Below are 27,180 nucleotides of genomic sequence, written 5' to 3'. Positions count from 1 at the left end.
GAAAGATGAACAGTTCAGGTTCAGATCAAGATGCAGCAACCAACCCAATGTTTGCAGTGAGAGAGACAGTTCAGTAGAAACTAGAGATGAGGAAAGAGTCCAACTGGGCAATCCTAGACTTGGAGAAAGCATATAAGAAGGTCCCAAGAAAGCTGACATGGGCAGTCCTGCAGTGGTTCAAAGACCCAGAAACATTGGTAGAATTAGTCGTACAAGGAAAAGCCACCAGTAGAGCAAAATCTGGGTTATCAAATAAGCACCAACAGAATAAATCACAAAACTCTGACTACCACGGCTCAAATAACTGTTTATTATTAAATGGTTAAAAACAAGGTAAGCACTTTCATGGCTGCTCACTGCTTCAGACCTAAAATCAAATGAAAAACTTACAACTATTTAAATAATAAAGTGACCATGCATCCAATAAAAAACAATTCAATGAACAAAGTATTTTACATATCATCCAATCTAAAACAAAAAATGACACACACACCTCTCATGAAAAAATAAACCATTCAAGTTGTTTGAAGAGGTCTCAAATCAAAGTGTAGTTGTCATAGAAAACTAACCTATCACATCAATGAACATAACAGGCAAGATGTAGTTGTCATAGAATACTAACCTATCACATCAATGAACACAACAGGCAAGATGAAGTTGTCATAGAAAACTAACCTATCACATCAATGAACACAACAGGCAAGACTTCAGAATAAGCTAGAGTAATACTTGGTCAACAGAATGGTGGAAGTGAACCATGCAACCAATAAAGCAAGGAAATGTGCCCTTGTGTTCAGATGTTAAATGTAAACAGGCATCAGGTCTCTTATAACAAAGTTGTCAATTTAAGGATAAGTTATTTCTAAAAGAAAAATCTAGGTTCAGGACCCACTACCTTCTTAATATCCTTGTCAGACATTAGAATGGGCCAATTCTTATTAATAATGTCACATACAATATTAAAGTCACTGGAGTACATTAACAACATCCTAGGATTACTATGTTGAGAGAGTGAGTTACTAATGGTCACATCAGGGTAACTAATGTTGGATAAGTATGGTTTACCTGTTGTACTTCTTAGGGACTGCACTTCATGAATAGTATTAATTCTCAGATCTGCTCTGAGCTACAACAGAATGGCATTAAATATACTGATCCCAAGGATATTGCCAATATCCTGGCAGATCGATTCAGTTCTACCTTCACCCCCCCCCCTCTCACCCCCTAAATGGCCCATCTCAATACTGGAAGATTGCCAAATTCCGGTAATAACGGACACACAGGTAAAAAAACTCACTCTCCAAAGCTAAGAATGCAGCATCCATGGGACCAGATGACATCCTGGGATGCGTACTACATGAACTACAAAATGAACTAGCACCTCACCTAAGTGTCATGTTTAATCATACCCTCACCTCAGCTTCGTGTCCACTGAGTGGCGCACAGCTACAGTTATCCCACTCCACAAGGGGGGAATCCACCTTGGATCCCAGGAACTACCGCCCAATCAGTCTGATGAGCCTGATCTGCAAGGCCATGGAACGTATTATCATTGAACTTATAAACAAAAACATTGGCAACCTTAAAACACTGGACCCCACCCAGCTTTGGTTCGTGAAGGGCTGATCTTGTCTCCTTAACCTTATTGACTTCTTCGAATCAGTTTCCAGAGCCGTGGACGAGGGTAAGGCAGTCCACACAGCCTATCTGAACCTCACCAAGGCCTTTGACACCATCCCCCACTCTGGAATCATAGATAAACTTACTAAGTTGGGAATTAATCCCTACGTCACTCGATGGGTTGCCAACTGGCTTACTGACAGAACCCACACTGTAAAAGTAGCTGACTCCAAATCCAGCTCCAGGCAAGTGACAAGTGGAGTACCTCAGGGTTCAGTCCTGGGATCTCTCTTGTTTGGCAACTACTTCTCTGAAGTACAGGCCAACACTAAGGGACTCTGGCTAACAAAATTCGCAGATGACTACAAACTGGGAGCCATTATTGAATCCCCAAATGATGTGGATACTCTACAAAAGGGTCTTACAGAAACAGATGCTTGGGCTCAAGCTCAATGTCAAGAAATGTATAGTTATTCCCTATGGGAAAAAACATGTACCTGTGAATTATCACAAAGGTGGTAGTACACTAAACACTGAAAGTGTGATAAGAGACTTAGGGACACAGGTGGACAGTGGTCTCACCTTCAATAACCACATCGCCACAACAGTCACGAAATCCTTCTATGTGGCACACCTCATCACTAAAGGCTTTTCATCCAGAAAAAAGGAGGTCATTGTCCCACTGTACTCATCCCTCATTAGACCCATTATAGAATACAATGCCCCATTTGATATGTACCTCTCAAGACATTTGCAACAACTGGAAAGGCCGCAGAAATACCTCACTAAAAGAATCACAGGCCTAAAGCAGATGCCCTATGCTGACCGCCTTAAAAACTCCAGCTATACTCTGTCGCATATCGTCTACTCCGAGGCAATCTCTGCTTAACATACAAGGCCATGTCAAACCCAGAGCTGTTGGACATGCTACACTTAAAGAAATCCCAATCCCTCAGAGCCACACATTCCAGGGATCTAAATCTTGTCATCACAATAAACAAAACATGCTGAAGGGATAGGTTCCTGATCCAGAGACTCCCCAGACTCTGGAATAGACTGCCCATACATGTCTAGCAGAGCGCCTCTTTGCCCCTCTTCAAAAGGAACCTTGATGATTGGATGGGAGAAAGGAAATTCACCCTGGGGATCATGTCAGTCGCCTGCTAGACAGGGGTCCAGGGAAGTAAATAGTGTGGGAAGAAATAGCCACAGAATTGTTATGGCTAGGCTTGTATAGGCCCTAGGGCCGATAGCCTAGTACCAACCTATGAACCTAGGAATTCCTCTTGGGGTACATTCCCTGGCTAAAAACTCAAGCCTTGTACTTTCAAATACATCTTGTAAATCAGTGTCACTCTTATGGAGTCCCATAACTCTAAGAAACTGATTTTTGAGTACATTATGAGGTATGTGACTAGGATGCATACTCTTCTTATATAATAGTATTCTTTTTACATGGTTTCTGATATAAAACTGTGCTAAAACCACTGAGTGCATCCTTGTTAACAGTTAACATCCAAATTGTCAATTGTGCTAGAACAGGATTTGTAACTGAATTTCAAAAATGTAGTAGTACTATGCATATTCTCTACAAAATCCGTTGTAGAGTATCATTATATACAAGGAAGACATCCACAAAGCGCTTGTAATACAGAATAGAGGTGGCAAATGGACTGGCTTTCAAAATTCATTTATGTTCCCAATGGGCCAAAACAATGTTAGCGTAACTATTTGCACAAGCTCTACCCATAGCAACTCCTATTTTCTGTAAATAGAAATCGGTAGAAAAAATAAAGACATTGTTCTAGAGTATTTATTCTAATAAGGTGCAGATAAGTTCAGTCTTAGAATTAGAAAAATCAGTATGCCTTAAAAGAAAAAAAATCACATTATTAACTCCTTCCAAGTTTGGAATCACAATAAAAAGAGAGGTGATGTCATGTGACTAGTAAACACTCTTTAAGACCATTTATATAAATTCTCCAAAAAATGTTTAATGTCTTAACACACTGTTAACATTCTCAAGAACTGATCGTAATGTTTTTTTAACATAGATACATATGGGTTAAATCAACCACCCTCTGCTAGATAAAATAGGATGCACCGGAGGATTGGACTGATCCTTGTGCACTTTAGGTAGTCCATACAGGACCAGAATCACAGGATGAACAACACTAAAGTAATCAAAGTTCCTGTGTAATCATATGTATCATTAACAAATCATAAACAAAAAATGTACTCTATTAATTAAACATATAACCTGATGTCTAAGAAGAGGCATACAAGTTGTTTCATCCTTTAACATCTCTTGCATCTTCTCAGTGTAAAAATGTTTATCCATGATCACCACACCTTCTCCACACCCTCTCCATCTGCTGGTCAAATCTCTAGCAGGTTTGTTTTTAAATTCTTAATATTGATATATTGAACAGTGACAGGGGAGGTGATTTTTAAAAACATAACAGAAAAGAGTGAACTCACCAGGATTACAGAGTTTCAAGCCAATAGGCTACCCGGGCTGAATGATGTATCACTCAAGCCTATCCTGATATCTTGTCTTGTCCACTATTCCTCTGATGTGATAGGTTAGTGGCTAGGACCTCTGTATTTTGATAGGAAGTTTTGTTTAACAACTTGATTGGTCTGTTCTTTTGTGAATGGAGAGATATGCATGCGTTTTTGAATGGATGTCACGTATAACATTTTGTACATTGAATTGTTTTTATTAGTTGCACAGTTCACTTCCACCATTCTTTTGACCATGTGTTACTCTGACGTATTCTGAAGTCTCGCCTGTTGTGTTCATTGATGTGATAGGTTAGCGTTCTATAACAACTACATTTTGACTTGAGACCTCTTCAAGCAACTTGATTATTTTTTTTATGAGAGGAGTGGGTCTTTTTTTTTTGATTGGATGATATGTACAACACTTTGTTCAATTAATTGTTTTTACTGGATGTATGGTCTCTTTATTATTTAAATAGCTGTAAGTTTTTCATTTGATATTTAGGCATGATGAAGCAGCGAACATCTGTGAAAGTGCCTACCTTGTTTTTAACCATTTAATAACAAACAATTCTTTGAGCTGTGCTAGTCGGAGTTTTGTGATTTCTTCTTAGTAGAATTAGTGCAAGCTATGTACAAGGACCTAATGACTCAAGTATGAACAAGTGTTCGGTCTCACAGAGGGGATCCCAGTGAGATATGTATAAGGACCTAATGACTCAAGTATGAACAAGTGTTCGGTCTCACAGAGGGGATCCCAGTGAGAGTGGGTGTGCAGGGTTCAGCTCTGAGCCCACTGTTGTTTATACTAATGATGGGCTACATTAGCAAACAAGTTGGAGGGGACTGATGAACAAAGTTGCTGTATGCAGATAATGTGTCATTACAAGCAGATTATGAGAAAGAACTTCAGCAAAGGATAGGCGAATGGAATGCAAACCTGAAGGCACATGAGATGAAACTGAGTACAGATAAGACAGTTGCAATGGCAGCAGATGGTGGAGCTCAGAAGAAGCTGGAAATTGAGATGGAAGGAAAAATAGTGGGACAAGTTAACAGCCTCAGGTATATGGAAGGGGTGGTTGAGTAGAAGCGAAGTCTAAATGAGGAGGTCAAAGCTAGAATCAGAAGGGTTGCAGCCAAGTGGCACAGAGTGTTACATGTAGTATATGACAGAAGAATGCCAAAGAAGCTGAAAAGTTAAGTGTAAAAAAGTAGCGGTGCAACTAGTACTACTACATGGTACAGAAACATGGACATCGAAGGCATAACAGTTCAGGAAGCTAGAGGTAATGGAGATTAAGTGCTTGAGATGGGTGGTAGGATCACAATGTGAAACAGATGAAGAAATAAGGACATAAGAGAAGAAGCCAAAATAGATCAAATTGTAGAAAAGATCAAAGAGAACAGATTATAGTTGTTCGGGGACATGTGCAGAAAAACAGAAGACAATCAGGTGAAGCAGATTTGGGACAGACAGGAAGAAGGCAAGAGGAAACAAGGACATCCAGCAAAGAGGTTGATGAATTGTGAGAGAAGACCAGCGATGGGCAAGAATGTCGAAGAAGGCAGGAGAATGGCACTAAATAGACAGAGATGGCAACACTTGACACGAGACCCTGGCCCATGCAGAAAATAGGAAAAAGTGGGTTGATGATGATAATGATGGGTTAAAAAAGATTCTGTTACGGCAGCTAAGGATATGTGGAAGAGACTAAACAAAACATAATACAATAACAGAGTGGAAGCTCTTACTTTATAGATATGGATAGCAAGATACAAGCAGTGAAAATGGTTTTACTCCCTTTAGTTTTATATACAGGTCAGGCATATTTTTATCAACCAGTGGGATAAGTTGTTGACAGCAATAAAGATTTGAAGGATTTTATCTGGGGGAGGGAGAGTATAAGCATCAAGTGGGATAAGTTAATCTTTCCAATAGAACAAAGTGGTTTAGGATCATCTGACTTGAAGGGATATTTTAGAGCTACACAGTAAAGGCTCACATCAGTAATACAAGCAGAAAGCTACAATTCAAAGTGGAAAAGGATGACTATGAGGTGGGGGTTCAAAAATAAGGTGAGATTGGGATTTTGCATACAGATCATTACTGATAACAGTCATACAGAATATTATACTCACAAAGTAGATTAGATGTAGAAGATGACAGAAACCAGTAGCAAAATAGTCCACAGCAACCACAGTTTATTTAGCGCTTTTGTCAGCCTTAAGCCATTGACATAATCAGAATACACATATTCCACTGATTGACATGCTTAAAAAATAATTCCCCATCACATAATCATCAAAAACACTCCCATCATTATCTTTTTAAAAAAAAGTTACAATACAGTTGTCATAAAGTGTTGCAAGTGCAATAAATAATATTAATTCACTACTCTTACCTAAATATGTAAATAACGAAAACACACATTTTTTTTGTTGCCAACAGTATTAAAAACAGTAGTAAATCTATTAAATACATCTGAAATTACCAAAACTTAATAAAAAAATCTATATACTATTCCTAAAGACTATAACTTGTTGCATGTGGGACTTTTACACGTTACTAAGAAGGGGGTACCCAGATGTATTCACTGACCCCATATAATTGGAAGTGAAAACAAAGAGAATTGATGGACATTTTTTCCCATTGTTAGGTGTGAACTTTAAAGCCACCAATGTAGAGGTTGTGAGAGTGAACATTAGTAATATGAGTGACACAACATTCAAGATGTTTAACCGGGCTATGACATTAACCTATAGCCCAGTGTTTTATGACATCAAGGAGATTATTACAAGCAATTGGAGTACTTTGACCAATGATCTGGAAAATAGGGAGAAGGTGGGTGAAAAACCACTGGTCATTTACAAGAGGAACTCTAACATCAAGAATTTAATAGAAAGAAGTTCTTCTGGGGAGAGTTCAGGGTGAATGATAAAATGTGGGAAATGTGCACAATGTTGTCATGTTTTGGAAACAGAGAGTGTTCACATTATGAGATACGGAGAGGTTAATTGAGACAAAAGCTCAACTGCTTCAGTAAATGTATAGTTTACATTGCAATTTGTCAACAATGTAGACAGTTTTATGTAGGGAAAACAAAAAATGCCCTTAATAAACGTATATATCAACACATTTATGATATACATAGAGTAAACTTGAATAATGCATTGGCCAAGCACATTTTTGAATGTAGTGGTCATTCCTTTAAATTTGTAGGCTTGGAGCAAATAGTGGAAAAGGAAAAAAGGGGTGGTCCAAAAGAAATTTACTTAGAATATAGAGTATTAGTATGGCAGCTCAGATGTAATGTAACAGTCCCCCCGGGTTTGAACGAGACTGTATCTATTTCCAGCTTGTTAAAATTAAGATCAGACTTTCATATGTAAAAGTCCCACACGCAACAGATTGCATGGATTTTATAGTCTTTAGGAATAGTATATAGATTTTTTATTAAGTTTTGGTAAGTTCAGACATATTTAATAGATTTACTACTGTTTTTAATACTGTTAGCAACAACAGAATGCATTTTTATGTTATTTACATATTTAGGTAAGAGTAGTGGATTAATGTTATTTATTGCACTTGCAGCACTTTATGACAACTGTATTGTAACATTTTTTTAAAAAAGATAATGAGGGGAGTGTTTTTGATGATCATGTGATGGGGAATGATTATTTAAGCATGTCAATCAGTGGAATATGTGTATGCTGATGATGTCAATGGCTTAAGGCTGACGAAAGTGCTAAATAAATTGTGGTTGTTGTGGACTATTTTGCTACTGGTTTCTGTCATCTTCTACATCTAATAGTCGTGGTTTGGTCTTTATTCCTTCTTGGTATACTCACAAAGTAGCAGAAAGCATTCTGAGAACTAAGCCAACATGAGAATAGTGGAAAGAGATTCTGCCTATATGGATGACTGCAATTAGGGGTACAGAGAATAAGCAAAAGGCTGGATTTTACTGGAGAAAATTGGCAAAGGAACCAAGGTGTTGGGAGCAAATAATCAGAGAGGCAAAGGTAACAGAATGGGAACAGGTTAAGAAGCCATTTGGACTGCAGACTAGGGACTGCCTTTCCTATCAGGGATTGATATCAGAGTAAAGGCAAACAGAAATGGATATGGGAATCCTAAGTAAAGGACTTGTTCTGGAACAGCAGAGTTTTTATTTGAATCTAGAAGAGATGCTGCTGTTAAAAAAGGGATAATTAGTAGGGCATATAAAACACTGCACAATAAATACAGGAATCAATCTGGTTAGAAAAGATTATATAGACAGATAGATTAGTACTAAGCTAACTACCCTTGCGAGCCATTTTAATCTTAGCCAGTTGTCCCTTGTGAGACTCAAACCCTGCACCTTGTGTTTGCAAGGCAAACAACTTAACCATTAGGCCACCCTCCCAATCAGGAAGACAGACGGGATAAGAATTCCACAAGGAAACAATTGCAGGACATATGTATGCCTTCCAAATATCCAAAGTATAGAAGATTTAGGATTTTGCTTCTAAGAGTTTGCATAGGTATTTTTATACCTCAGGCAGACTCCAAAGAAGTTTCCCCAGGTGCACTGTCAAATAAGTTCTGATGGGGAAGAAAGAGGCAACTGAGAACCTGTATTTTGGGAGTGTAATGAGTTGGCAGACTTTAAATATTCCCTACAGAGTACTCTGTCAGAAATATTGGGTGACTAAGGAAATGATTTTTTTTGTGCTGGGATACAGGATCTGAATTGTCTAGACACAGTAAGGCATTAAGTTTAATTCTGGTGGCTGCCAAAAAAAAAAAAACAATCACTAGAAAATGGAAATCAAAGTCTAAACCAACTGTATTACAAGTAGTGAATATTTTAACAGAGATAAAAGAATGGGAAGTTGGACCTTTAGAAAATGGTAGGAGCAAATTACATAGAAAAACTGAAATTGTGGGAACAATACACAGAGTAATGTTTTGGGGGAGGAGTGAGGTTTAAGGGACAGCAGGAACTGAGCATTTTCTGTGTGTACTGTTGGATTGATAATTGTATAAAAGAATGCATATGAGGTATGTTTGTAAATGAACATGTTAACATGGTTTGACTTCTTTTATATCAATGTATGTTTGCCTATGTCTTAAGTAATAATTCAATACAGGCGTTGAAAAAAAACGCTTTGGCCAAATGGCTCATTACACTACAAATGAAACAGCAGCCATAGCAGCTGTGGTTATCTTATCACAACAGGCACACTCATTTCTACCTCAAGTCAACTATATGCTTGTTCTTTTACATTTGATAACAATGAATATCCAAATAGTTACACTCAATTTCAGTGGAGTCTTTGGGATAATAATCTTCATGCAGTAGAAAGAATACATAAATTAAACATACAACCTGATCCCTACAATAGGAGGGCACATGATGAATTTATTTATTTATCTGACATTTGTTGACCGGGTTAGTCGACTGGGCAGGTGCCCCTTTTTCAGCGGGGACCGGAGGAGAAATGCTCCAAAAAAAACTTACAAAGTATAAAGAAGGCACAAATATGTACAGGATAATAACAGTCAAGGGTAAATTGCACATTGAAACAGGAGTAACAGTGTACAAATAGAGTTTCTATTTTACAGGTTAACAGATGAGTGAGTTACTTCATACTTGTAGTCACAGAGTAACAGTAATGTTATTTGATAAATACTCAAAAATGACTGTCATAGTAAGGTTACCTGACAAGTACAGGCAGAAAGAAGGTAGTACAGTAGAAGGGAAAAGGAGAATAAGAAGGGTTTATTAAGTAGGGTCCTTGCAGGAGCAAGTACTAGAGTGGAATAGATTTTCTTTTAGTGTTTTTTTAAATTGCATGGTATTAGGAATAGTTCTTAAGTGGGGAAGGGGAGTTTGTTCCAAGCAGAGACAACTGAGTAACTATAGAGAAGTTTACGAATGTTTTTATTGGGTTTACAGACCTGCATTAGGAGTTTATCAGAGCTGTGGAGATTATGGCTCGGAATGTAAAGTGAGATTATATTGGGGAGACCAGGACATGAGGGGGGTTTGTTTATGATAGAGTGAGTTAAAGTAAGTTGAGGCAGTAGGAGCTGGTGAGGCAATTCTAGCCATTGTAGGTATACTAGTGATAGACAGTGATGTGAATTGTAAGTTTGGTTAGTGGCAAATCTAGCTACTTTGTTGTAGGTGGACTCGAGTTTTTTTTTTTAATTTGTTTGGAGGTTAGTAAAGATTGAGGTGGGATATAGTAGAGTGGGGTCTACTTTATTCTATTGAAACCGCGATACGTCGAATGCAAGTTCATTGACATGTAATCAGCGAATGCACAAAACCACGAAAATTGAAATGTTGAAGTGTTTTGGTTGGCCCGTCTGAGCTACAGATCTGTAAGGTAAGTGTGCGATAGTTACGGACATTAGGGTTAGGATTAGGGTGAGGGTTAAGGTAAGTGCATAGATAGGTAATGTAAGAAGGGTAATATATTTAACGTTTAGTGTAGGGTTTGAGGTAGAGGTTTGGTTAGTGTATGTGTGTGGTTTCTTTATTTTGTTTGGGTATAGCTCCGTAGGATAAGTGTGCAGTAGTTACGGACCTTAGGGTTAGGGAAGGGTTAAGGATAGTGCATAGATAGTGGTGTATGTGAGGTTTAGTGTAGGGTTTTGGTTGGTGTATGTTTGTGATTTATTTATTTTGTTTGGGTGGGTAGTATGTTTTGGGCGGTGGGGTTGGCCAAGTTTGACAATTCGGTATTTTGAGTTTTGCGGTTTTGTGTGTTCGATTATTTTGTGGTTTGGTGTACATGTGTCGATGGAGTGGTGTTCAACGTAATGTGTTTTCATTTAAATAAAGCAGACCCATAGAGTGGGTAGTAGATAGGTTTGTGCTTGTGCTAGGGTGATTTTGAATTTGTCAGGAAATTTTTGTTTCTATACAGCAAGCCAAGTTTCTGATAATTTTTTTGATGGAGTTTTGGATAGGGAGATCAAATTTTAGTTGGTTGTCAATAATGACCTCAAGTAGTTTAGTATGGGGTTCAACTTTGATAATTGTGTTGTTGAGGGAAGAGACAGTAAAGGTAGATTTGAGGTGTTGGACAGATTTTGGGAGTAACAGAAGGAGTTTGGTTTTATTTGGGTTAAGAAGGAGTTGATTAGATGCTAGCAATTTTTAATGCATGAAAGTAACATCAGTAAAACAGACAAAGAGAGAACACATTGAAACCGCTGGTGTAAGAACAACTTTAAATCAGAAATAGTAGAAAGTTCCAAACATATCTGATAGCAAAAGGCAGCCACACTAGTGAAAAAAATACAACTGCAAAGGATATCACTGTAAATTGATAAAATAAATCACAAAATAATTACTCTGAACCATACTAGGAGGAAGGTGCTGACATCGCAACTCAAGTGCTTGGCCAGTTAGTTTGAAAATCCATTTGATTGGAGTTAATAAGAAAAAAAAACAACTGAGGAGACAAGGGCATCCATGCACGGTCATAGCAGAGACATGCAGTTCTAAATGCACTACCCAAACAGATTTCACTGACGATTGCTAGGATTTATAATAAAAATTTGCCTAGTCTAAAATGGAATCAAGATCCCTACAAAGACAATAAACCACATTTTGAAGTTATTTAAAAAATACTGCTCATTTCAGTGGGTACAGTAAGGGCAAATGAAATTCCTTGTGGTTAAAAAATTTACTTCAATTGGAGTTAGAAGCCATATAGAATTTAGGGTTAATGATATCCAGTTCAGAGAATAATTTATACAGATATAATACATATTTAATCTTTAATGCTCCTTAAAAAGGAAATGCAAGGTACTTACTTTATGATCTTTTGGAAGAAGTGGTCCATCAGGGTCAATGCAAAGGACCCCCGTGTTGACCAGCCCTTTTCTTGTCATGAAATACAGTATCCTCTCCATCTCCTGAACACACCGAATTCGAACTAGGCCTCGAACAATTATATGTTGGGCACACTTCTTAGGGGTAAGCACCTTCTGTATATAAAGAAAACATAAACCTGAAACATCATGCAAGTATACAAAACTGCACATACTTTGTAAATATCAGTTCAAAGTAAAGAGGAAATACAACATATTCAGTACATAAACATAACATTTCTACATTATAATGTGAGACCTCCACTCTAAGCTATAATTGATATTTAGCTGAACCAAATGCTGTTATCACAGTTCTGCAGATACTGTGCAAGTGGATAACTGAACTTTTCAGCAAGAAGGATATGGCTGAAAACAAGTTTACAGATAATGCACAAAAAATTTAATCTGGAAATAAATACACTGACTACCATCAATATTCCATAATCATCCTTGTTTTTTTTATGAAAAGTTGGAATATTTTCTACTGTTACCAAAAATGTAAAAGGACGCTAGCCCCATGGTATAGACAGACAAAGCCCTTTCTATGACCCAGGTGATCAGAGTCTGAATTCCGGCTTCAGAATTTGATCATGATGGCAGGGAGAATAGATATTCCTAACCAGGAAGGGGTATGAGTGGTGGAAGTGCAACCCCTTTATAACTCCAAGCAGTTAGGACTAGATGAAAATGCTGGGCTAGAACCTGTGAGCAGCTTCGGAGGCATCAATGTCCTTATGCCAGGTTCAATCATCCCAGTAGCCATGTCTCATAATAGGTGTAGCAGTAATGATGCTGCCACCCTGGTTAAGGCAGTGTAACCTAGCAAGCAACACTATCCTCTTCCATGAAGCAGCTCTAGCAATCCTACAGTCCTCCATCTCCAAATTCACTTCATCATTCAAGGAGACATTGGTGACCTTATCCAGTTGCTTATCTACAGATAAGCCACATAAAGGCTAGGGAGGACTCATGGCAAATGCCACGCTGCAGGAAGGAAGATCAAGTAGCAATGCACCAGCTAAGAATAGAATTGAAAAAACGTAAAAGGTAGGAGAAAGGGAATCTATGATAACATGAAATAGGAAGAAATTAGGAATACAGTAAGAAAAATTTATATTTTTTAAACAGGAAATATCTTTATTGAATTGGCGGCCACGGTGGTGCAGTGGTTAGCATTGTCGCCTCACAGCAAGAGGTTCTCCGGTTCGATTCTCTGCTGGGGTGCCGTCTGTGCAGAGTCTGCATGTCCTCCCTGTGGTCGCGTGGGTTTCCTCCGGGTGCTCCGGTTTCCTCCCACATCCCAAAGACATGCAGTAGGTGGATTGGACACTCTAAATTGGCCCTAGGTGTAAGCGTGTGTGTGTGTGTGTGTGTGTGTGTGTGTGTGTGTGTGTGTGTGTGTGTGTGTGTGTGTGTGTGTGTGTGTGTGTGTGTGTGTGAGTGTGTGTGCCTTCTGTGGAAGGTTGGGTGCCGGGCTGGCAACTCAACACTGCAAAACTCCACTGCCAATCATGAGCAGATAGATGATCTGCTGTGGTGACTCCTTACCGGGAAAAGCCGAAAGAAGAAGAAGACATAGGCAATCGTACATTTATATAAATGAAAACAAATACTGACATTTTCAGTTACAAACATTATACATCGCTTATAATCTGTACAGTCATTGTCAAACACTACATAGCTCATTCAATTTTTGCCTTTCCTTAAACCTCATTCATTCGCCAAAACATTATTTTTCATGCATTGTGCCCACAAATCCCATTTTTGTCTATGTAAATTGCTCCTACCAGTTTTTAAAAACCCCACTTCCAGTTCCTTTACCTCTGTTACTATATTCACTGCTTCTAGTACAGTTGGTTTAGATGTTGATTTCCATTTTCTAGTAACTGCTTTTTTGGCAGACAAACTCAACAAGGCCTTACTATGTCTAGGCAATTCTGATTTAGTATCACAGCTCAAAAAATCAATTCCTTAGTTATACCAATTTGCTAAACCCACTACTTCTGACAGAGTAGTCTGCAGGGAATTTTTAAAGTCTGTCAACTCATTACACTCCCAGTAATATGTTTCCAATTACTTCTTTTCCCCATCTGCTTGGGCTATAAAAATACCTAAGAAAACACTTCCAAGCAAAGATCCTAAATCTTCCAGACTTTGCTGCATATTTGGGAGACATACATATATCACTCTATTGTTTTTGTGAATTACTTATCCAATCTCTCTTCCCAATTCTTTCTAAACCTCCTCTGATTGAGTCCTATAGTTATCACACAATATTTTATATGCCCTATTAATTATCCCATTTTTAACAGCAGCTTCTGTTCTAGATTCTACCAAAAAACTCTGCTGTTCTTTTACTTAAGATCCCCCTATTCCTTTCTCTTTGCCTATAATCTGATATTAAAACTTGATAGGGAAGGCAATCTATAGCTGCAGTCCAAATCAATTCTTGGCCCCTTCCTATCCAACTACCTTTCCCTCTCTAATTACTTGCTTCAAATATCTTGGTTTATGTGCCAGTTTTCTCCAGTAAATGCCAGTCCCCACTTGTCTACTGTCAGCGCCCTTAACTGCAGGCATCCCTATTGGCAGAATCTCCTTTCTCCATTCCTGTGTTGGTTTAGTTCTTAGAATACTTTCTGCTACTTTATAAATATAATATTATGCATGGCTGTTACTTTCCTTAAGGATCTGCATCCAAAATCCAAGTCACTCCTTATTTCTTGCACTTTCCCCCCATTTCATTATCATCCTTTCAAACTATCATATCTATCAATGTTGGCATCACCTTTGCTATTCATTTAGTGATTATAGACATAGACACTTTATAATGAAAGTTTAGAATTGAAATGGGCCTATATAAGGCTGGATCTGATGGGTATGTACCATCTTTATGTATTACAGCCACCACTGCTTTCTTCCAGGATGTTGGTGATTGTCCTCTTAAAATACTGTTAAAACCTTCCAGGTTTTTATCACTTTCTTTCCTCCTAGCTTCCAAACTTCCACAGGAATACCATCTATTCCTGGTGACTTTCCTGTAGACTAGTTATACATCACCATTTTTGTCTCATCCCCATGAGTCTTTAATAGTAATTGAGCCTCATCTACCTCTAACCTTGGCATATTTAATTCTTCCTTAAACATTTTTTCCATTTGTACTTTTTCTTGATTTCCACATTTATCTGCTTTATACAGATTTTTATAACATTTCCAAAATATTTCAAATACCTCTATAATATCTCTGGCTATTTTCTTTGTTATTGGGGTCACTAAGCTTGGCAACAACCCTTTGTACTTCCTGTTGTCTAAGCATTTGCACTAAACGCTTCTGTGCTCTAGCATTATCAAGAAACAGTTGCTTAACAGCAATCTTTCTAAACTCGTGTTTTATTCAGGTAGTCCCTTATTTTCTCTTTAGCACTGTGCAAATGCTCATCTTCTTGTTCTGTGAGATTCCTCCTATTCTGCAATACTTTAACCATGGTCAGTTCCTCTAAATAATTATTGTTAATTCTTAACCACTTCTTTTATTTTCATCCTATGTTTAAACTCCACTTTAATTTTATCCAGCTCCCTAGCTATATTTTCAGAATAAAGGTTTGCCTTCCCTAATAACTCCCAAATAATTTCCACTACCAACTCCTTAAATTCTACTCTATCACATAAGTGGGAAACAGTGTCTTATTTTTATTTCAATACCCTGCATTTTTATTGTAGTTATTATTGGTTTATGATGTGTATTAAAACTTTCAATTAAATGCATATATTCTTGAGAAATATAATTTCTGTCTATCCCAGCCCAGTTTTTGTATCTTGGGGAATATGTAAAGTCTGTTAGAACTGCTACTACTGAATTCAAATCTTCTATGCCAAATATTTTCATAAATTTCTTCAAAAATCTACCCTCTATTGTTATATTTTCCCTTCTCGTCCCCAAATACATCCTCACTGTTGCACATCAAATTACAGTCTGCACCTATAAGTAATATTCCCTGATGAAAGCTGCTTTCTCTCAGAATTTTCCTGTGGTCTATTGTACCAATTTTAGGTGGAATATAAATACATGCCAGCGTAATCTTCCTCTCTTCCAGCAGGCCCTCACAACTAAAAATCTACCATTATCTATTTTTCCTCTTCTATCACTATTGGAGCTCCTCTTGCAATTAATATAAGTACCCCCCTTTTTATCTGTCCCAGACATTTCACTGAATAACCATCCTGGAATCCTTTCTTTTTCAAATTCACATATTCAGTTCTTTCCAAATGGGTCTCCTTGTAGCACTGCTATTTGCACTCTGCATTTTCTAATACAATTCACTATTTCTTTTTTGTATACATCTGTGAGATCATTAACATTAAAGATAACATGGAAAGTGTTGTCACTATAAAAAAAGACATTCTTTCCACCTGTTATGTACAACAGCTTTTTTTAATGCCTAGTTTCAGATTTTGTGTTTATATATATATATATATATATACATACACACTGTTTGGCAGGATGAACTTTACTTCTTGTCAAGTCCATTTGAATTTTTGCCACATTTTACAAGACATTTTGTTTTAATGAAAACCCTCAAAATAAAAAAGAACCCCCCCCCCCCCAGGACTTATTAACTTAATGCAAACACACAAAAGTATGCACATCTTCAAATAGTGAAGTTTAACCCTCTTAATATGAATAATTGTCCCAGACTGACAGCCAAACTCACAGACCTGAATTAACATATAATGAAGGTTATCCATGCTAAGATGCTGGTGCAGTCTGCACTTCTATTTACACTAGAAACAACTTTAATGATGCTAGACAACAAAAGAATGTTTTGACTGTTTTTATAGCCCTCATAAGCTTGTCTCAATAGAAACATGAGCACCAGCAGCTACACAGTTGCCCTCCACTACAAGCTTCTCATGTTGCACTGTGAACATTTATTTGCTAGAGGCAACCTTCATTACATTCAGTGTTCTTTTATTTACTAGCTTCCCCTTAAAACATGTTATTAGATCAAGCCAAGCACCTTAATTCAGTCATTCCCTATGCAAAGGTAAGCAAAAATATCAATTTTATTTATATCATGGTCTTTTGTCCAGGCTTTCTTCTATTTTAACATTGCAGTGCCTATATTTCTTACAACTGAAAACAAGGAAAGAAAAGAAGAAAGGAAAAAAAAATAGGGGACCCGTTTACTTTAGTATCAATAGTACACACAAAAATAACTAAAAAGCTTTACTTTAGTGTGTAGTATATTATATTACACGTACAAATAACTAAAAAAAAACCTTTATAGTATGCAGTACATGCTGTGTATTATATTATGAGGAACAAAATTTGTTTTACTTACAGTCACCTCTTTCCTTCCTCTTCCCTTCTCCTTAAAACATCTTTACTTTATAGTATGCAGTACATGTTGTGTATTATAATATTATGAGGAACAAAATTTGTTTTACTTACAGTCACCTCTTTCCTTCCTCTTCCCTTCTCCTTAATGTTCTTCCAAACATTAAATGATGAAGTAGGGCATATGCTTTGGAGTCCCTTACAAGTTTAAAAAAGTAAAAAAGTCCAATATTTACCGGTTTTCTTGTTTGATCATATTTCACAAATGTAACTGATGCTTTGCAATCCCACATTTATTCATTAATGTTAGAGTTACTGTTTTTCTTCCTGTTGCTCTCTATCTCTCAAACCAGTCTCCGGTTCATTTCCAAAGTATTCCTGGTTCTTCTAGTCAACACCTGTGATTTTTTTCTGCCTCTCAAGCAATTTCCCTTTGAAAATTAGAAAAGGTTTCACTGGTACAGCCTCTCTAAGGGTTTTATTGTCAGAAGAATAACAAGCAGAATTCTCTTCTGTTCGATAGCTCACTTTTTGTCAAACAAACTTTTGTATTTCCTCTTTAGCATGTTTTGCATCAAAACATGACTTTGACCCAACAGGAAAAAATTCCAAAGACAGCTGAATACAGCAGTTTGAATCTCACACATGCTTCTCAACATTCCCAGAGTGATGGAACAAACTTACTCCTCTTTTGTCTTGAGTACAGTGAGTAATCATTTTCCACAAACACTCTGTCTCGAAATTTTAGTACTTCATTCTTCTTTTTCCACAGTTTTGTCAAAATCAACGCTTTCTTCTGGTAGCATTGCATTTTTACTATTAAAGGTCTTGGCTGTCTTCTCATGGCCAGGTTTGCAGCATACACACTATGTACCCTTTTAATTTACAACTCCCATTGTGGAATACCAGTCCAGTTGCTTATTTGTGCTTTCATAAAATTAATACAGCTGGTTCCTTCTAGTTTTTTCTGGTACAGCAGAAAATCTCATTTTTTTTTTCTGTACAGACATTGTCCTACAATTCTACCATTGTTTGAAATATGTCTTCTTGAGCAGTGTCAAAGTCGGAGAAGCCTTTTCTTTGTTTTAACCTCTGATTTTTGCAGTTTTATCACCTCATCCAAATATCTGTTTAAATCTTCTTCTACTTGTTCCAACCTTTTATTATTTGAGTTGATATACTCCATCAGCGTTTCGTTTATTTTAATAATCTCTGAGTACATTTGACTTATTTCTTCCTTTATATTACCGGAAGTCATATCTTGTACTAAATCTGGAGCTTGAACTGCTTTGTGCTGAACAGCTGCAGGATTATTCTCAGCCAGTGTTTTCGCCTTACCTTTTGCAACAGATTTTCTTTCAGGTTTTCTGAATTTCTTTTTTGCTGACATCTAGGCAGTGCACCTACTAGCCAGTTACTGAAAATTACCCAAAAAGACAAATTCATCAGCTGTCTTTTCCATGTTTCTGTTTTCACACTGGGAGAGCTGAAATTCAATTGTCACTCAGTGTGCAGCCATCTTGGAAATCCCAAAAAAATCATAATATTGCTGGTACTTAAAATATAGCAGGAATCAGAGAAGTAGTGACTACTCTTGGGGTCACTACTACACATAATCTGACAAAAGCAAAATAATATTCTACCATCAGCACATGAACATGATATTCAACAGTTTACTGTCTCAGCATATATGGAGAATTTTTGATAGCATACTCATGTTCTTTTATTAGGAAAGACAACTTGAATGCAGAGTATAAGAATCACACAGAGCAATCAGATATATAACTTTAGTTATTTTATCCCAGAATCTCATTAACTGATAATCACCCCCTTTAACCAAATTCCACTCAAATACTTCAATACCCTGGATATCTAATTTTCTCCTCTCTTCTTAAAATATCCTCATCTGTCCCTTTGTTGTTTGCATTACATTTAGAACCACTGGCAAAGAAAATAAAGGACTCAGACATTCAAGGATATAACTGGCATGGTAGTCGAGAAAAGCTGACTCTATTTGCAGATGATATTTTGTACATGACACAATCAGAAAGGGACATTATAGTGTTGTGGAACATTTCAAGACTGTTTCAAATCTTTTCAGGATACAAAATTAATGAAGCTAAAACAAAGGCAATAGTGTTAAATTATGTACCCACACACTAATTGGTCTAACATTATCCATATTTATGAGGACATGATAAAATTAAGCATTTAAGAGTAAGGATTAGAAATTACTTCACTGTGGCAGCTAAGGATATGTGGGAAGAGACTAATCAGAAAATACAAAAATTGAGAAACTGAAAGCTTTGTTATAGGGATATGGATAGTAAGATGCAAGCAGTTAAAATGTTTTTAGTCCCTTTAGTCTTATACATAGGTCAGGCATATTTTTATAAACCAGAGGAAAAGTTGTAGATAGCAATAAAAAAAAGAGCTGAAGGATTTGATCTGGGAGGGGAAGACAGCAGGGGTCAAGTGAGATAGGCTGATTCTTCCACAGAACAAGGCAGACTAGAATTACCCAATTTGAGGGGGCATTTTAGAGCAACACAGTAAAGGCTCATACATCACACAAGCAGAAAACTATAATTCAAAGTGGAAAGGGATGATGATACAAGCAGGGAAACTCACGAAACAAGGAGAAATTGGGATTTTGGATGCAGACTCAATGAGAATGCCAATCATACAGAATATTATATTCATAAAATCCAAAAAGCCAATGAAAAACATACAAATGAGGAAACACCAAGACAGCTGAACGAAGGACCAGGCTCCACAGTTCTGTATGATAATTTTATTCTTCAATGACCATTAAAATAAAAACTTAAAGTAAGCTCTTTCGTCCATCCAAAAATTCATGGACTTCTTCAAACCATAAATTGTTGGAAGGAAAAAGGATCTTACTTTTAACTTTTTATCTTAATGGTCATCAAAGAATAAAGTTATCATATGGAACTGTGGAGCCTGGTCCTTCATTCAGCTCTCTTGACAGTAGCAGGGAGTATTTTAAGAACTAAACCAGCAAGGGAATGGAGAATAGAGATTCTGATGATAGGGATGACTGCAGTTAGGGATGCAGACAATAGGCAAGAGGAGACTGGAATTTATTGCAGAAAACCTGCAAAGGAACCAAGGTATTATGAATAAATAACTAGAAAGGTAACAGAACGGGAAGGTGCCAAAAAATTATTTGGACTGCAGGTTGGAGACTACCTTTCCTATCAAGGATTGCTATCAGAGTATAGGCAAAGAGAAAGAAATAGGGGGCTACCAAATGAAAGACCAGCACAGATAGAGTTTTTAATTGAATCTAGAACAGACGTTGCAATTGAAAAGGAATAATTACTAGAGCATAGAAAATATTGCATGATAACTATAAGAATCAATCAGAGCTTAGAAAGGATTGGGAAGAGAGATTGGATAAGCAATTCACAAAGACAATGGAGGGGATATATGTATATCTCCCAAATATGCAACAAAGTCTAGAAGATTTAGGATGTTTGCCTGGAAGTGCTTACATTGGTATTTTTGTACTCCAAGTAGACTCCAAATATTTTTTCCTAATGTGAACAGCAAATGTTGGAGTTGTGACGAGGAAGAAAGAGGTAACTGGTAACAATTTTTGGGGGGTTTGATAGTGTACTGAGCTGGCAGACTTCAGGGATACTTGGTAAGCACATTGGATTGACTGGGGAGAAGAGCCTTTTGAGCTAAGATACAGAACTGGAATTGCCTAGAAATAGTAAAGCCTTGCTGAGTCTAATTATGGTGGCTGCCAAAAGACAATGGTTAGAAAAATGGAAATCAAAGTCTAAACCAACTTTACTAGAAGTAGTGAATATAGTAACAGAGATAAAAATACTGGAATTGGGATTTTTAGAAAAGGGAAGGAGTAAATTACATAGAAAAAAATGGGAATTGTGGGAACAATATAGACACTGAAGGGAAGAGGTTTAAAAAAAGGTAGGATTTGAATGAGCTATATAAAGCTCAACTGACAATGAGTGGATAGATTATAAGTTATGTATAATCTTTGCAACTACAGTTGTCTCAGTGGTGTCTGTGATGTATAATGTTTGCAACTAAAGCTGTGTCAACTTTCCATAAAGACTGAATATCAGTGTAAAGGAAGGCTAAAGGATTCCGTTTCTCAATTATCTGTCATAGCCTTGTTTAGCTTCATGATTATTTAAAGGTTTATTCCCTGACGGACAAATCAATGAAAATAAAACTCTGAAAGCCAGGTTCAGAGGACACATTTTAAAGCTTCTTTTGAGATAAGCTCCCCAACTTATATACACCAACTCCACAGTCGCACAGCAGTAAAGAAAGTGCAACACCAACACCACATTTCTGTTGACAGTGGCTTTCCACAATAAAGTCATTGCTGCTGTCAGCTGATTAATCAGCGCTTGCAATTACACACTCTCCTCCCTTTTTTACCATACTATTTTAAGACACTTGTAAAAAAAAAAAAAAAAAAAACCTCCTCCCTCAGTTATTGCATGCAGTTCTGATAGCAAACCTGGTAACTATAATTTATTCCAATAACTTGTGCAAACTTTAAAGGGAATTCCATTTTCACCCAAATAACGATGCAAGTGGACTATGAGAAACTGCAATCTAAAGTTCTGAGGTACAGAAATGCAACAGGTACACAAATTCATCTATTAACCATCTCAGAATTTTAAAAAGCAATCTCTACTACCATCATGTCACTCACCACATTCCCATCCTCTGGCAAAATATCCCTATTTATTTATTTAGCTTTTGCTTGTTTCTTTTGTTATTGTTTAGCAAAATGGGTAGTGGACTGATTCCGAGTGACCAGCTTCCCTCACACCCTGGGGATGGTGGTGTACAGAGAATTCAGACAAGAAATGAATAACAGATTAAATGAAAGAAGCTGGTATTCTAACACTACTGATGAATAATGCCTAAATGCAAGAAATGAGGCCTAAATTCAAGGGTGAAACAACTCATTTCAATAACTGGCAAGTGCATTCATGTCATTCTAGGGGATCCAGCTGAAATGGTCAACAGGCCATGATGCTTTGCCAGGGATTGTCTGCATATTCCACCTCTTGGATTTCACACGCTGCCTAAATTTTTGCTATCCAAATAATGTATTTTTGTAGGAAGAGTTCATCTGAGGAACATCCTAACATAGCAAATTTCAATCTAGATTATATTAATATAGAACTGCTGAATGCTAAACTGCTAAGCAAAAAAAAAACTTTGAACTTGAGGCCTTACTTGCCCTTGAAGACATCAGTGTTAGTGTAAACAGAGAAACCTGGTTCCATCTATGTTTCAGGGTTCAACATGTCTATTATGCATTGAGATCTTTGGCAACACTGTAGGGAAATGCGTTTATTCATAACCTTATTGCTTCTTGCCAGATTCTTCAGGACTGCACAATACAAATCTGAAACTGGCTGAAATTACACACTGCAGATAGACTACTAGACTTCCCATTGTTTACTACTTTTCCTGGCTAGGTAGAAACTACAATGGCCTACTGGGTAAAGCTATTTAGTTGAATTTGCCACTGTTATTGATTTATTATTGACCCTCAATAGTCTGTCACTTTTACATTACCTTTTTTGCACACCACGACTAATACAGTAGTCACAGATCATTCTTCTATCCTTTAGCTATATCCTAGTTTATCCTGTTTTCACAGCAAAGTCACTTATTCTCTTCTTAACCTACCCTATAACCCATCATCTGTACTGGACAGTATGGAATCTCAATCAGCTGTCCTATACCCCTTCATATGTACTGGTCAGTATGGAATCTTAGTCAGCTGGAATCTTGGCCACTTTCTGTAGCCAGCCTGTTAGCATTAGGTATTTTGAGGCAGAGTAGTAATTTTCTCATTCTTACCGAAAATTATTTATTGCTACCTCACAATGACTCAGTATGTGAGACGTGCAAGCATATACTTAACTTGGAGGGTACCTTCTCACCTCTGAACACATTTGGTAAACACACCACATATACGCATACAACACAGAGCACTTCCACTAAGCCACCTTATGCTGACATTGGTAAAGATACACTACCTAAGCCTCTTAGGCTAAAGACTAACAAACTTCAGGCATTAGCATACACATCAGCACACCTACCTTCACCCTTCACACCCAAGATCCATACCTCTATGAGTCACAAGGGTGTAGACTTTAGGCTCTTATGGCCCACTTAGACTGCATCAAACTATGGTAATGTTTTAGTAATAGGTGACTCTATTGTAAGCATACAGACACAATGCTCACAAGGCTGGATAACAACAGAGTGACAGTTAGCTGTCTTTATGGAGCTAGGATCCAGGATGTAATAAAGGCTCTTAGATTCCTCCATTCTGACAAATATTATTATGATCTGATAGTGGTCTATGTGTGGGTGAATGATCTTAAGACACTCTACCAACGGGGACATGCAGAAGGATAAGACTGAGCTTGCTAGGGGAACTTCCAAAATGGCTGCACATTGAGTAACTTAATGTTATCTCTCCCAGTATGTGAAAACAAAAACTCAGTAGAGAAAGACACTGGGCTTCTATTTCTGGGTAAATTTCAGTAACTGGCTAGTAAGTGCACTGCCTGGATGCCACGAAAAAGAAATGCAGAGGACCTGAAAGAAAATCAGCTACAAAAGGTGAGGAAAATGCACTGACTGGGAAGATTACTGCAGCTGTTCAGCAAAAATCAGTGCAAGCTCCAGACATGACATCCAGTAAACTAGAGGAAAGTACAAGACAACTGCACACAGACCTGGTTAAAATAAAACACTGATGGAGTATTATCAACTCAATTAACAAAAGGCTGGGAAAAAAAGGGAAGCTTCAAAACAGATATTTAGAGGAGGTGATGAAACTGCAAAAATCAAAGATCAAAAATGAAGAAAAGGTTGGCTTCAAAGTATAACAGAATTAGGGGACACAGCATGTAAGGAAAAAGTACAGTTTTGTACCTACCATAAATGTAGATGTTCGAGTGCTCATACAGCTGCAGTCATTACACTTGGGTTATCCTGCCGTCAGGTGGGTCCTCGGTCGGCCGAATTCCAAAGTCTTGGTCCGGCGTCGGTTGTCGTCGCTTCCTCCCTGATGTCAGTGCGGCAGGGGTATAAAAGAGGCAGCCGACGCCATTTTCTTCAGTTTTTCTTGTCCCAGATGTCAGGTGCCCCCAGAAAGGAAGGCAATACATGATGCTATGCAAACATACATAAGTAAATAAATCAAAACAGTCGTTGCAAGCAAATACACCATGAAGGAATACCCCAAATAGGTTGTATTTTTAAGGTGTTTGTCAAAAGCCCTGTCCTAAGAGGGGATGGAGGGAGGGTAACTTGGACTGCACCTGTATGAGCACTCGAACATCTACATTTATGGTAGGTACAAAACTGTACTATGTTCATCGTGCATACAGCTGCAGTCATTACACTTGGGTGGAATCCCAAAGCTAAGTAAGGGTGGCTGGTACTAAGCGGAATTAGGAGGGGCTAGAATGCCCTGCAGGACTGCTGTGGCAAAGCCCGCTCTAGATTTTGAGTATAGTGGAAGGTGGTAGTGCTTGGTGAAAGTGTGCACTGAACTCCAAGTAGCTGCTTCCAAAATGTCCTTGGTAGGGACCCCCCTGAGGAAAGCTGCTGAGGTAGCTGTAGCCCTGGTGGAGTGGGATCTGATGTATGCAGGCACTGATTTTCCATGAAATGAATAACAAAAACATATGCAGTGGGCTATCCATTTTGAAATAGTCTGTTTGGAAATGGCCTTTCCTTGAGCACCTGTAGCATAGGACACAAAGAGCTGCTCAGATTTCCCGAATGACTTTGTTCTGTCCAAGTAATAGCGATGTTGCCTGTGAATGTCCAAGGAGTGTAGTAGCCTCTCCCCTTTGTTCTGTGGATTTAGATAAAAGGTAGGTAAATGAATTGCCTGATTCAAAGCCACACTGGATACTACCTTTGGCATGAAGGTAGGGTTGGTTCGTAAGGAAACCCTGTCCTGATGGAAAATAATGAATGGTTGCACAGCCATGAGGGCCTGTAGCTCTGAAACCCTGCATGCTGAGGTAATAGCCAGAAGCAAGGCTGTTTTCCACGACAAGTATTGCAGCTCTGCTGAAGAAGCCGGCTCAAAAGGAGGCAGTGTCAGCTTCTCCAATACGAAGTTGAGGTCCCAAGCTGGAGCTGGTGGTTTCCATGGGGGTTTTATATTTTTTGCCCCTCTGAGGAACTGCCTTAATAGAGGATGTAAGAATAAAGGAGGATCCGTATTGTATTGTGCTGAAATGGCTGAAGCGTGGATCTTGATGGAAGAGAAGGAAAGGCCACTGTTTAACATCTCAGCTAGGTACTGTAGAATGTGAGGTATATTTATTACCCAAGGATTCTAGCCCTTTGCTTGATTCCAGGAACAAAATCATTTCCATTTGGCAGAGTAGGTTTTTCTAGTAGAGGGTCTCCTGGCCTCCAAGATGACATCCTGAACCTCTTTGGAGAGGGGAGTCTGTTGGCAAATTAAGGTATTTTCCATGCAGCTAGATTTAGAGTTCTGAGCTGGCTGTGAAGGGTCTTATAGTTGTGCTGTGACAAAAGAAGAGGAACTTGAGGCAGGATCCATGGTGGTAAGTTTGACAGGCTCTTTAGGAGAGGATACCAGTGCTGTTGTGGCCAGTCTGGAGCAATGAGAATCATTTGTGGCCTCTCTGCTCTGGTTTTTAATAGGACTTTGGTCAGTATAGGTAGAGGAGGGAAGGCATAGACTGTCAATGCTGTCCAGTTGAAAGAGTGTGCGTCCACTTTCCATGCCTGTGGATGATAGGTCCTTGAGCAGAATTTTTCCAACTGGTAATTTCTGTGGGTAGCAAATAGATCTATGTCTGGCTGTCCCCATACTTGAGTTATCTTTGAGAAGACTTGAAGATGCAACTTCCACTCGTGTGGGTCTGTCATAATTCTGCTTAAGTTGTCTGCCAGTGTGTTTTCCTTCCCTGGCAGGAATTGTGCCTGCAGTTGAACTTGTAATTCCAATGCTGTGTTCCACAGGGTCATAGCTTGTCTGCACAAGGGGTATGAATGCGTCCCTCCCTGTTTGTTTATGTACCACGTGACTGTGGTGTTGTCTGTCCTTATTAATAGCTGGCCTGGATGCAGTAGGTCCTTGAAGGTCATAAGAGCATTTTTCACAGCTAGCATCTCCTTTTGGTTGATGTGAAGGTGCATCTGTTTTTGGGACCATTTTCCCTGGATGCACTGATCTGACATGTGAGCTCCCCAAGCGTAGTCTGAGGCGTCTGTTGTGATGATCTGGCTTGCTTGTGGTATACAGAAAGGGAGACCCATGTTTCTTTGGCATGCTTGAGCCCACCACAAAAATTCCTTTTGAAGGCATGGAATGAGTGGTAAAATTGTTTCCAAGCTGTGACTGTGTTGAGACCATACGTTTTTTAGGTACCATTGTAGTTTCCTCATATGCAGCTTTGCAAATGGTATCAGTAGGATGCAAGATGCCATGAACCCCAGAGCCTGCAGGATTTTCCTTGCAGTTAGCCTGGTTAAAGTTGCCATTTTGTTGAAGTATTGAGACAGTTGCCCTTGTTTGTTTGGCGTGAGGTAAGCCATCTGGGCCGTTGTATTTAAGCTGGCACCCAGGAAAATTATCTGTTGAGAGGGTATTAGTTTTAATTTCTTTTTGTTCACTGTGTATCCCAGGCAGTTTAACAGTTTTATTACAAATGCCAGATGCTGTAAGAGAATGTCCTTGCTCTCTGCTTGGATCAGGCAGTCGTCCAGATATGGGTAGATTTGTATTCCTCGTTGTCTGCAGAAA

The 27,180-nt window shown here is 38.2% G+C and overlaps 1 protein-coding gene across 1 annotated transcript in view; it reads right to left on the bottom strand.

Moving 5' to 3' along the window:
- The window catches only part of KDM1B (lysine demethylase 1B), a 1,151,880-nt gene that overhangs the window by 628,462 nt on the left and 496,238 nt on the right, over positions 1-27,180 (bottom strand). Inside the window, exon 10 of the mRNA XM_044065274.1 lies at positions 11,948-12,121. Within this exon, the coding sequence (XP_043921209.1) occupies positions 11,948-12,121 (174 nt within the window). The remainder of the gene's footprint in view (positions 1-11,947; positions 12,122-27,180) is intronic.

Source organism: Protopterus annectens, chromosome 3.part0, assembly GCF_019279795.1.
Source record: "Protopterus annectens isolate FY-2018-M chromosome 3.part0, PAN1.0, whole genome shotgun sequence".
NCBI classification, from domain to species: Eukaryota; Metazoa; Chordata; order Ceratodontiformes; family Protopteridae; genus Protopterus; species Protopterus annectens.
The sequence above is the reverse complement of the archived record's forward strand: the minus strand, read 5'-3'. Positions and strand labels throughout refer to the sequence as shown.